This window comes from Coregonus clupeaformis, chromosome 28, assembly GCF_020615455.1.
Source record: "Coregonus clupeaformis isolate EN_2021a chromosome 28, ASM2061545v1, whole genome shotgun sequence".
NCBI lineage: Eukaryota > Metazoa > Chordata > Actinopteri > Salmoniformes > Salmonidae > Coregonus > Coregonus clupeaformis.
The window spans coordinates 7,106,012-7,118,762 of record NC_059219.1 but is presented as its reverse complement, the minus strand read 5'-3'; the positions used below and the strand labels follow the sequence as shown (position 1 = coordinate 7,118,762).

Genomic DNA, 12,751 nt, shown 5'->3' with positions numbered 1-12,751 from the left:
GAAAAGGATACAAAGTAGTGGTCGGAGACATGGAGGGGAGTTGCAGTGAGATTAGTAGAAGAGCAACATCTAGTAAAGATGAAGTCAAGCGTATTGCCTGCCTTGTGAGTGGGGGGGGATGGTGAGAGGGTGAGGTCAAGAGAGGAGTGGAAAGAAGGAGGCAGAGAGAAATGAGTCAAATGTAGACGTGGGGAGGTTGAAATCCCCCAAGACTGTGAAGGGTGAGCCATCCTCAGGAAAGGAACTTATCAAGGCGTCAAGCTCATTGATGAACTCTCCAAGGGAACCTGGAGGGCGATAGATGACAAGGATATTAAGCTTAAATGGGCTAGTGACTGTGACAGCGTGGAATTCAAATGAGGAGATAGACAGATGGGTTAGGGGAAAAAATTGAGAATGACCACTTGGGAGAGATGAGGATTCCTGTGCCACCACCCCTCTGACCAGATGCTCTCGGGGTATGCGAGAACACATGGTCAGACGAGGAGAGAGCAGTAGGAGTAGCAGTGTTTTCAGTGGTAATCCATGTTTCCGTCAGTGCCAGGAAGTCAAGGGACTGGAGGGTGGCATAGGCTGGGATGAAGTCAGCCTTGTTGGCGGCAGAACGGCAGTTCCAGAGGCTGCCTGAGACCTGGAACTCAAGGTGTGTGGTGCGTGCAGGGACCACCAGGTTAGAGAGGCAGCAGCCACGCGGTGTGAGGCGTTTGTGTAGCCTGTGCGGAGAGGAGAGAACAGGGATAGGCAGAGGCATAGTTGACAGGCTGCAGCAGATGGCTACAATAATGCAGAGGAGATCGGGATGAAATGAACTAAACATCAGGGAAAGGAGAGAGCAGGCCTCCCTCACCAAAAAAAAAATATATATATATAACTCTCCCAACTTCCACCTCAGAAACTATAATTGTTTCACTGAACCACCCGAGTAAAACTCTCCCAACTTCCACTTTAGAAATTAGAATTGTTGTAAACTACAGCAGACTGTTATCAGTAGCTGTAATTAAGTACAGCAGCTACCAACCACCTAACGTTAATGCCTCGGATGAGGTTAGAAAAACAGCTGAATGGTAGCAGCTAGCTGGCTCAATCACAGGTACTCTTAAGCATGAAATAACATTGGAAACAATTAACCATAGTTGCAAAAAGTTACCAGTAGCTACCCGCTAGCTAGCTAGCTAGCTTTGTTGGTCCAAGTAGTGGGTAGGCTAGCCTCGTGCTTCGCCGGAGTCCGCCGAATACAGTCCTTACCTACAATAATTACCTACAATAACCTTCAATAACTACCTGAGTAAGCTACCTATAATACCAAACCACAATACCTACCTACAATCTAAATACATGGTTTAAGCTTAACTCAACACCATATAAGAAGCCAAGCTTACCTTTCATAACGCAGCAACGATTAAACGTTGGGTAGCTAGCACAAAGATATTGTATTTAGCTACCACAGCCTGCTGGTAGTGTTGGCTGGCTAGCAATGGCTACTGTGTTGACTTTGTTTGAAAAAGCGGCGTCGCTGCGAACGAATGTAGCTGGCTAAAAGGATATTGTTTTTAGTTGCAACCGTTGCTAATAGCAACCTCGCCAGCTAATCCAGGAGGTGAGTTAGCTAGCTAGCTTCGTGCTACATCCGGCACCGCCGAATACAAAAGTAACCTACAATAACTACACAACAGCTACCCACAACAGCCCACGATGCCTACCTATACTACTTAATAATATACAGCCCACGATGCCTACCTATAGTACCTAACTACAATCTAAATACATAGTTTAAGCCTTACTCGACAAAGCCCAAGCTATGTATAAAGCCAAACTGGCAGACTGCAATCAGTAGCCGAAATTAAGTACAGCAGCTACCAACCACCTAACGTTGGTGGTATACCCTCTCTGTCCTCCATCCTTGTTTTATAAAGTAGCACCATATAAAATCTGCGATATGGAGAACACGGACGGAATCACGGAATCCAGACAATAAAATACAATTCAACAATATAATTTTTTTTATTGAACGGTAGGGAATCAACTAAATGTATTGAACAGTAGGGAATCAACTAAATGTATTGAACAGTAGGGAATCAACTAAATGTATTGAACAGTAGGGAATCAACTAAATGTATTGAACTTCGTAGGGAATCAACTAAATGTATTGAACTTCGTAGGGAGTCAACTAAATGTATTGAAACATTATTAATTTGCCCAAGTTTATCATAAGACATGAACAGAATGCATCAGTGATTCATATTTCCTGCAACTTTCTGAAGAGGCAAGGAGAATTCCCCGTCTGTGTGTGTGGTGCGTGCAGCTACCTCTTGTAGCCGTTAGCGATGATGCTAATGTCAAATCTTCTGGTAGATGGAAAGGCTTTCCCAAAAACATTCTCAAGTAAATGTTAACTACAAAGTAGCCTATGCTTACCTGGCAGAATTATATCATGATTATTTGCATCAATCCAGTGGGTATTTGTTTTGCAAACTCTACCAGAAAATATTAGGTGCTCACTGGAATTAAAGGTTATCTACACCCAAAAATCTACATTTCTAGAACATCCAATTTAGTTGTTGTAATCAAGTGCAATTTTGAGAGTGAACCTGAAAAAACAGGGGAAAACGGAAACCTGGAAAAACGAAACGGAATCAGGCAGAAAATTCAACAGATTTGATAGGACCCTAACAAAGGTCTAGACTAGACAAGCTTGGCCAGTCTGGGTGTTCCACTTGAGAGAGTGGGTTGTTGCTCTGTCCCAGTTTAGCTCTGGCACTGCATGAACTAGGTGTGTGTGTGTGTGCGTGTGGCCAGCTTTACAATGCTCTGCTATCCAACCGAGTTAATGGTTTAATGGAAGTATGTTATTCAGCAGTTTCCAGGAAGGTGTGTGACAGTAATAAAGGAGATGTGTGCTCAGAGACTTCCTTCCTCAGCCATCAAGAAACAGCGAAAGGGCCCATTGTTTTGACAGAGCCTTACTATTGGCTGGTAACCAGGAAATTGGGTTTTGGCCACTCACTGTGATTGGCTGTTAACTGCCAATGTCAAATGTAACTGAGTCAGAAAGCTTATCCTGACTCCTGTATGTACTACTGTATATATGCCTAGGCTATGTTCTAGGATTCATCTTCTGTTGGGCTGGACATTGATACGCTTCATTAGGCAAAGTTTGTTCATTTTCAGATCAAATGGGACTCATTAGAGATTGAAGGCCAACTAATTACAGACAATTAGTGACAAGTCTGAGTCTGTGTGGTGCACCAGTGGTGGAAAAAGTACCCAATTGTCATACTGGAGTAAAAATAAAGATACCTTCATAGAAAATGACTCAAGTAAAAGTGAAAGTCAACCAGTAAAAATTACTTGAGTAAAAGTCTAAAATTATTTGGTTTTAAATATACTTAAGTATCAAAAGTAAATGGAATTGTTAAAATATATTTAAGTAGTACAAGTATAAATCATTTCAAATTCCTGATATTAAGCAAACCAGACGGCACAATAAAAAAAAAAAAAATAATAATAATAATAATAATAATATTTACAGAAAGCCAGGGGCACACTCCAACACTCAGACATCATTTACAAATGAAGCATTTGTGTTTAGTGAGTCCGCCAGATTAGAGGCAGTAGAGATGACAAGGGATGTTCTCTTGATAAGTGTGTGAATTGGACCATTTTCCTGTCCTGCTAAGCATTCAAAATGTAACGAGTACTTTTGGGTGTCAGTCAAAATGTACATTATTTTATTTGGGAATTTAGTGAAGTAAAAGTATAACTTAGCAGTGTGTGTAACTCTGTCTCTCTCTCTCTCTCTCTCTCTCTCTCTCTCTCTCTCTCTCTCTCTCTCTCTCTCTCTGTCTCTGTCTCTGTCTCTGTCTCTCTGTCTGTCTGTAGAGGTGACTCTGAAGGTTCACCTGAGTGATGCCAGTACCCACCAGCCCCTGGGCGGAGCCACCATCGAGCTCTTCGCCAACCACACCCCTGTAACCACAGAGACCTCCGCTGCCGACGGCAACGCCTACCTGCGCTTTCCCTACCGCCTTGGAACCCTGCTGGTCGTCACAGCAACCAGACAGGGCTACGTGCCAAACTCCGCCCCCTGGAGACCCACCAGACTGCCTGGTAGGTCAACGTAGTCAAATCTACAAAGTATGTGTGTGTGTGAACAATCTGTGTGAGGATAATGGGGGTGTTCCATTACAGCTTTATTATAATAAGTGACCACGTCCCCCCCCGTCACACACACACACACAGCCCTCCCAAGAGGCCATGGGGGGAGGTGTGTGTGATGGAGGAGGGGGATACTTATTATAATAAAGCTGTAATGGAACACCCCCATTATCCTCACCCACCACTTTCAAATTGTTCACACACACACACACACACACACACACACATGCTTATCAGCACTAGGAGTGACAGAGAGGGGAAAGGAGGAGTGACCGAGAAAGGAAAGTAGGGGTGACAGGAAGCCAGCGGAAGTAGGAAAGAGTAGAGAACTTTGGTCTGTTGTATGATTTTTATTCAGCCTTTATTTTGACAGGGTGTCAATGCTGAGACCAGATGAGCCCTGTATAGCACCACAATACACATCAAAATACAATAAACACATTCAACTACACATTCATATAAAAGGTCCCCTAACAACCGTCTGAAATGCCCTAGAGGCACCAATTCCTCCAAGTGTATTGTAGATCATTCCCCACGTAAGGTGCAAGGAATTTAAAGGCTGATTGACCTAACGCTCTAGACACCAAAGGAGTCTCCAGAGGTAACCAACCCTGTGAACGGGTTTGATGACTTGTCATTTTAAATCTTAATAGTGATGTTAGCTAAGGTAAGTCTGAAGTTTGTAAACAAAAAGAGCGTAATGATGTGATCTACATGACTTTATAGAGGTCCAGCCAACCTTTTGGTAAAGAATACAGTGATGAGTAATAGAACGGTCTCCTGTGATAAAACGAAGGGCGCTATGAAAAACAGAATCCGGTGGTTTAAGAGTAGAGGCAGATCACAGAGAATATAAAAGGGAAAGTTAGATCATCAAGTATGTTTTCCTACCAACCACATATGTTAGAAAATAAATAAAAGTTGAGAGGAAAACCAAAATTCAATAGTTTACCTTTTATTAGTGAGAATGAAAAATGAGCCACAGTGTGGTTTAGTGTGATTAATAAATTAATGACTGGGTCCCGTGTGGCTCAATTGGTAGAGCATGGCGCTTGCAACGGCAGGGTTGTGGGTTCGATTCCCCCGGGGGACCAGTACAAAAATGGATGCACTCACTACTGTAAGTAGCTCTGGATAAGAGTGTCTGCTAAATGACTAAAATGTAAAAATGTGTGTATTCCAGTGTTTTCCTCTCTCAGTCTGGAGCTGCTACCAGAGAGAGCTGCTACTCTGATGGTGTATGAAGACCTTATACAGATTAACTCTGGATCCCAAGGTGAGTGTGAGAGAGAGAGAGAGAGAGTACTTAGACACGGTCCTTGTCCCAGTGACCTCACACACATTAATAATAAAATATGTCCACCCCTTTAAACCATCTCTCTAATGAAAGCAACACACACACACACAGGCAGCACGTGTCCTCTGTTCCTCTGTCAATCAGTCCATTGACCATGTGCAATTACATTAGATACGGTTCAATTAAATTACATATGATCTGATAACATTTATCTTCGTGTGCCGTGTGTCTGATCAATGTGCTTGTTTTGCTTTTTGTGTGTGTCTGTGTTCCTCTTCAATAACCACACTCATTTAGAGTGTCCCATCCCATCTGCCCTTCTGTTGCTCTCCCATCCTCTCTGAATGAGGTTCTGTTGCTGATACTCCTTTATACCTTGCTGACTGAGCTGTGTGTGTGTGTCTGTCCTCCAGGAGGGCAGGATAATTATGCTATGGTCTGGTGAATACAGTGTATCCCCTCCACACACACAGTGTGTTGTATCATGGTATTTTGAACCTGGAAGCCCACGGGAGCGATAAACCTTGTCATGTGGCAGGAGGAGAGAGAATGAGTGGGGGGAGGACTGAGGGGGGGGTGATGAGGGCAGAGGAGAGAGAAGGAAAGGAGAAGGTGGGAAGAGGGGATAGGGGGAAGGGTGCAATGTCCAGGCTGAGGGAGGAATATCCATTGTAAAGGGAATAAAAGAGAAGGAACTCTCAGGAGGAGAAGAAGAGGAAAGAGGAGGGGCTTTTTGGATTGGCACAGGAGACCCCCCCAGACTGTTACCTATAACTCCTCTCCATTTTGTTACTCCAGTCCTGTTGATGTGATTATATCCCAGACCACCTCCAACACTGGACGTTCAGATCAATACCAGACCACCTCCAACACTGGACGTTCAGATCAATACCAGACCTCCTCCAACACTGGACGTTCAGATCAATACCAGACCTCCTCCAACACTGGACGTTCAGATCAATACGTGACCTCCTCCAACACTGGGCGTTCAGATCTATACCAGATCAAGTTTACTGAAGGCAGAGGCTACACAGAGCTAGAGAAAACACAGACGGCTGCAGCGGTGTTTCATGGCCCAGGAATGCACACTCACCACAGTGGAAACACTATGACATCACCGCTAAGCCCCACTATACACACTTCTCTTTTGCACAAACACACAGTCTTGTTTAACTAACCTTGTGGAGACACACAATTGATTCCCATTCAAAATCCTATTTTCTCTAACCCCTAAACCTAACCCCTAAACCTAATCCTAACTCTAAACCTAACCCCTAATTCTAACCCTATCCCTAAATCTAATTCCTAAGCCTAAAATAGCCTTTTTACAAGTGAGGACCAGCTAAATGTCCTCACAGCGCCGGAAAAGATGGCTGCCGTTTTACAGCCCTCTAACCAATTGTACTATTATGTGTGTTTTTCCGCGTTATTTGTAATTTATTTTGTACATAATGTTTCTGCCATCGTCTCTTATAACCAAAAAGAGCTTCTGGATATCAGGACAGCGATTACTCACCTCGTATTGGACTAAGATTTTTTCTTCAACGAGGTGCCGCGAAGGATATCATACAGACACCCGACAAGGCCCAAATCTCCGTCATTCGCGTGAGGAAGAGACACGATATCGTGGATGTAGATCGGGGTGCCTTGTAAGGATCCGACGGCGAGCGAGTAAACTGCCTCTTCCATCAATCCTATTAGCCAATCTTCAATCATTGGATAACAAATTGGATGACCTAAGATTACGGTTGTCCTACCAACGGGACATTAAAAACTGTAATATCTTATGTTTCACCGAGTCGTGGCTGAACGACGACATGGATAACATACAGCTAGCGGGCTATACGCTACATCGGCAGGATAGAACGGCTGACTCCGGTAAGACAAGGGGTGGCGGTCTGTGTATATTTGAAACAACAGCTGGTGCACAAAATCAAATACTAAGGAAGTCTCGAGGTTTTGCTCGCCTGAGGTAGAGTATCTTATGATAAGCTGTAGACCACACTATTTACCAAGAGAGTTTTCATCTATATTTTTCATAGCTGTCTATTTACCACCACAAACCAATGCTGGCATTAAGATTGCACTGAATGAGTTGTACAAGGCCATAAATCAACAGGAAAACGCTCATCCAGATGCAGCGCTCCTAGTGGCCGGGGACTTTAATGCAGGGAAACTTAAATCCGTTCTACCTAATTTCTACCAGCATGTTAAATATGCAACCAGAGGAAAAAAAACTCTAGACCACCTTTACTCCACACACAGAGACGCATACAAAGCTCTCCCTCGCCCTCCATTTGGCAAATGTGACCATAAATCTATCCTCCTGATTCCTGCTTATAAGCAAAAACTAAAGCAGGAAGCACCAGTGACTCGGTTAATAAAAAAGTGGTCAGATGACGCAGCTGCTAAGCTACAGGACTGTTTTGCTAGCACAGACTGGAACATGTTCCGGGATTCTTCAGATAGCATTGAGGAGTACACCACATCAGTCACTGGCTTCATCAATAAGTGCATTGATGATGTCGTCCCCACAGTGACCGTACGTACATACCCCAACCAGAAGACATGGATTACAGGAAACATCCGCACTGAGCTAAAGGGTAGAGCTGCCGCTTTCAAGGAACGGGACTCTAACCCGGACGCTTATAAGAAATCCCGCTATGCCCTCCGACGAACCATCAAACAGGCAAAGAGTCAATACAGGACTAAGATTGAATCGTACTACACTGGCTCTGACGCTCGTCGGATGTGGCAGGGCTTGAAAACTATTACAGACTACAAAGGGAAGCACAGCCGCGAGCTGCCCAGTGACACAAGCCTACCAGACGAGCTAAACCACTTCTATGCTCGCTTCGAGGCAAGCAACACTGAAGCATGCATGAGAGCACCAGCTGTTCCGGATGACTATGTGATCACGCTCTCCGTAGCCGATGTGAGTAAGACTTTTTAAGCAGGTCAACATTCACAAGGCCGCAGGGCCAGACGGATTACCAGGACGTGTACTCCGAGCATGTGCTGACCAACTGGCAAGTGTCTTCACTGACATTTTCAACATGTCCCTGACTGAGTCTGTAATACCAACATGTTTCAAGGAGACCACCATAGTCCCCGTGCCCAAGGACTCTAAGATAACCTGCCTAAATGACTACCGACCCGTAGCACTGACGTCTGTAGCCATGAAGTGCTTTGAAAGGCTGGTCATGGCTCACATCAACAGCATTATCCCAGAAACCCTAGACCCACTCCAATTTGCATACCGCCCCAACAGATCCACAGATGATGCAATCTCTATTGCACTCCACACTGCCCTTTCCCACCTGGACAAGAGGAACACCTACGTGAGAATGATATTCATTGACTACAGCTCAGCATTCAACACCATAGTGCCCTCTAAGCTCATCACTAAGCTAAGGATCCTGGGACTAAACACCTCCCTCTGCAACTGGATCCTGGACTTCCTGACGGGCCGCCCCCAGGTGGTAAGGGTAGGTAACAACACATCTGCCACACTGATCCTCAACATGGGGGCCCCTCAGGGGTGCGTGCTCAGTCCCCTCCTGTACTCTCTGTTCACCCATGACTGCATGGCCAGGCACGACTCCAACACCATCATTAAGTTTGCCGACGACACAACAGTGGTAGACCTGATCACCGACAAATATGAGATAGCCTATAGGGAGGAGGTCAGAGACCTGGCCGTGTGGTGCCAGGACAACAACCTCTCCCTCAACGTGACCAAGACAAAGGAGATGATTGTGGACTACAGGAAAAAAAAGAGGACTGAGCACGCCCCCATTCTCATCGACGGGGCTGTAGTGGAACAGGTTGAGAGCTTCAAGTTCCTTGGTGTCCACATCACCAACGAACTATCATGGTCCAAACACACCAAGACAGTCGTGAAGAGGGCACGACAAAGCCTATTCCCCCTCAGGAGACTGAAAAGATTTGGCATGGGTCCTCAGATCCTCAAAAAATTCTACAGCTGCACCATCGAGAGCATCCTGACTGGTTGCATCACCGCCTGGTATGGCAACTGCTTGGCCTCCGACCGCAAGGCACTACAGAGAGTAGTGCGTACGGCCCAGTACATCACTGGGGCCAAGCTTCCTGCCATCCAGGACCTCTATACCAGGCGGTGTCAGAGGAAGGCCCTCAAAATTGTCAAAGACTCCAGCCACCCTAGTCATAGACTGTTCTCTCTGCTGCCGCACGGCAAGCGGTACCGGAGTGCCAAGTCTAGGTCCAAAAGACTTCTCAACAGCTTCTACCCCCAAGCCATTAGACTCCTGAACAGCTAATCATGGCTACCCAGACTATTTGCACTGCCCCCCCACCCCATCCTTTTTACGCTGCTGCTACTCTGTTAATTATTTATGCATAGTCACTTTAACTCTACCCACATGTACATATTACTTCAACTACCTCAACTAGCCGGTGCCCCCGCACATTGACTCTGCACCGGTACCCCCCTGTATATATAGCCTCCCTACTGTTATTTTATTTTACTTCTGCTCTTTTTTTTCTCAACACTTTTTTTGTTGTTGTTTTATTTTTACTTTTTTGTTTAAAAATAAATGCACTGTTGGTTAAGGGCTGTAAGTAAGCATTTCACTGTAATGTCTGCACCTGTTGTATTTGGCGCATGTGACCAATACAATTTGATTTGATTTGAAATGTTTGGTTTGTTTACTATTCTCGTGAGGACTTCTGGTACTCACAAGCAATGCTCCCTCTAGGCTGCGCAACATGCGCGGGCGCGCAGGAGCCCCGAGACTGCCACGCAGCTCCCGCGGGACTGCCACGCAGAAGAAATATCAGCCCAAGGAGAGAAGCACGAGATTGAACTTCATCCCTAGTCAATCTCCAAACATTTCTGTAAAAAACCCAACGTTAAAGCATTGTGTTCCTTTAAAAAAAAAAAAAATGTCTCGGGCTGTTGGAGTTCGGTGCACCCGATTCAGCTGCCCTGCGCACCGTGTAGGCAAACTGTTGCCATTTTGAACCATTTCATGTGTCTGAAGGTACAAACTCTTCCTTGCCGGCGGCCCCGGAGAGCAAATCAAGTGCACTATAGGCCTAACGCTGGCCAATCAGATGGCTCAGATTACCGTGTCTGCAGTAACGTAGCAGGTATAAAAGAAAGCTACAGCAAAGTTGATACTGTGAGATTTCAAAACATTTAAAACCATGACTAGAGTGAGTTCATGTTTAAGTTCTTACTCAGCACTGTCAACACTTTGTATTCAACACTTTTATAAGCCATAAAATGCGCGTTCTTCCTATTTCCACTCAGCTCTACAATGAGCACTGCAGCAGTAATGAATGAATAGGACAGTGTATCGATAGACTTGCGTTGTTGTTATTAATAGCGGCTTGGGTCTTAGGAGGAACAACATGAATTTGTGCATGAGGCGGAAATAATGCGATGCGACTCGAGTTTCGCCAACAGCTGGAATAAGGTGTCCCTTTTTGGTCAGTGTCAGTGGAGGAAAGGGAAAGCGGAGGGATGTTGAGAGGCGGACCCCCAGTCTGCTGCTCTCTCCCTCCGCTGAGACTGACCATCAGATGCAGGCACCATCAGCCCAATAAAATAAAAAGCAAATTATTGAAATGTACGCTCACTCAGCTGTGCCTCAAAAGTAATACAACAACGGATCTATTACCGGTGTGATCATATAGCCTACCTCAAATGTTTTAATATAATTTATATATTTCTTAAATGGCCCGAACAACAATGCATTGGCAGGGCAATTCAAGCAAAGCCAATATGCAGTGATAATGTATTGGGCCTATATCTTACTGCACCAACCTCATTGCTACAGTACTGTTTTTAATTGGTTAATGTTTCATAGGCTTACGTTTATTTAATTTTGTAAAATTTTGGGGGTAGATCTCGGCTTGCATTTTGACTCAGAAAGTGATCTTGACTTAGAAAGGTTGGTAGGTAGTGTTCTAGAGTTTTCCTTGTTAACACTATCAACGTTTCCCTTTACTGTGGCAATTTTTGTTGAATCAACGCAATATTAGCCACTTTCAATGCAACATACCGAAACAAAACAAACTATGCAAGATATTTTGTTGTAGGCAGAACGCATCGGAGTAGGATTCTATTGCATTGACAGGCACGACTCAGCCCGTACTCTACACAGACCGGTGTGGCATAACCAATCAGAGCTGCAGTAGGCCTATATGCAAATAGACCATTGCCATATATGAATCTGTGCGGTTTACTTTGAACTGGACAGTGTTTACAGCATGAACAGTTGTGAGTAGATGCGCTTGTTTTGAAATCAAAGCGATAGAGCTGCATGTAGCCACGTGCACATTTTGTTCGTATCCTTTGCTAGTTCCATTATTTTACTTTGAGATTTGTGTGTATTGTGAATTGTTAGATACTACTGCACTGTTGGAGCTAGGAACACAAGCATTTCGCTACACCCGCAATAACATCTGCTAAGTATGTTTATGTGACCAATACAATTTTATTTGATTTTAGTTATTGAGTTATTAGCCCAGTTATATATAATTTGTAGTCAGGAATAGGGGAGTGATTGCTTCCTACAAGAGCACAAAACGTGTACAATCCTAGACCTCTTTGAAAAGTGAGTCAGGTAAAGACCTTTTTTTTTGTCTTAAAGGGCAGTGTTGTATTTTGAGATGGGCTTGAATAAGCTAAGTAGCCAATAGGCAGAGGGTAGCATACGTGTCTAAGTCTCTGTAATAATGCTATGGGAATAATAATATATTTTATTTTGTAAAGTGTTTTCTTGCATCAAACAACACAAAAACATTTTCAGTCACCTCCTTGTCTGAAGGACAAGTGGATAAACAAGTTAATGTCAAGCCCTGCATGTTTTTTTCAAAAGTCTCATGAAATGTAGGCCTACATTGAACACCACACATTGGCTGCTACTGTAGGCTGAATGATAGAACAGCTATTTCCATGTTAAAATGTTATGGGATGCATTTTCTCCATTGTTTTTGATGGTAGGCCACTCCTGTAGGCCTACATTATGATCAAATAGCCACAGTAGCCTTTTGAGGGAACATTGTTCACAAGTATTGTAAAACGTCTCTCTCACATGCACATCTATCACACATTCCAGAGAAAGAGAGGGGAGGGAGAGAGGGGAGGGGGAGGGAGAGAGGGGAGGGGGAGGGAGAGAGGGGAGGGAGAGAGAGAGGGGGAGGGAGGGAGGGAGGGAGAGAGAGAGAGAGGGAGAGAGAGAGGGAGGGAGAGAGAGAGAGAGAGAGAGAGAGGGAGGGAGAGAGAGAGAGGAGAGAGAGAGGGGAGGG

General features: G+C 44.5%; 1 protein-coding gene across 1 annotated transcript in view; it reads left to right on the top strand.

Moving 5' to 3' along the window:
- LOC121543775 (protein FAM171A1-like) overlaps positions 1 to 12,751 on the top strand; it is a 34,128-nt gene that overhangs the window by 11,820 nt on the left and 9,557 nt on the right. The window contains exons 3-4 of the mRNA XM_045208306.1: positions 3,880 to 4,107; positions 5,339 to 5,431. Coding sequence (XP_045064241.1) covers positions 3,880 to 4,107; positions 5,339 to 5,431 — 321 coding nt within the window. The remainder of the gene's footprint in view (positions 1 to 3,879; positions 4,108 to 5,338; positions 5,432 to 12,751) is intronic.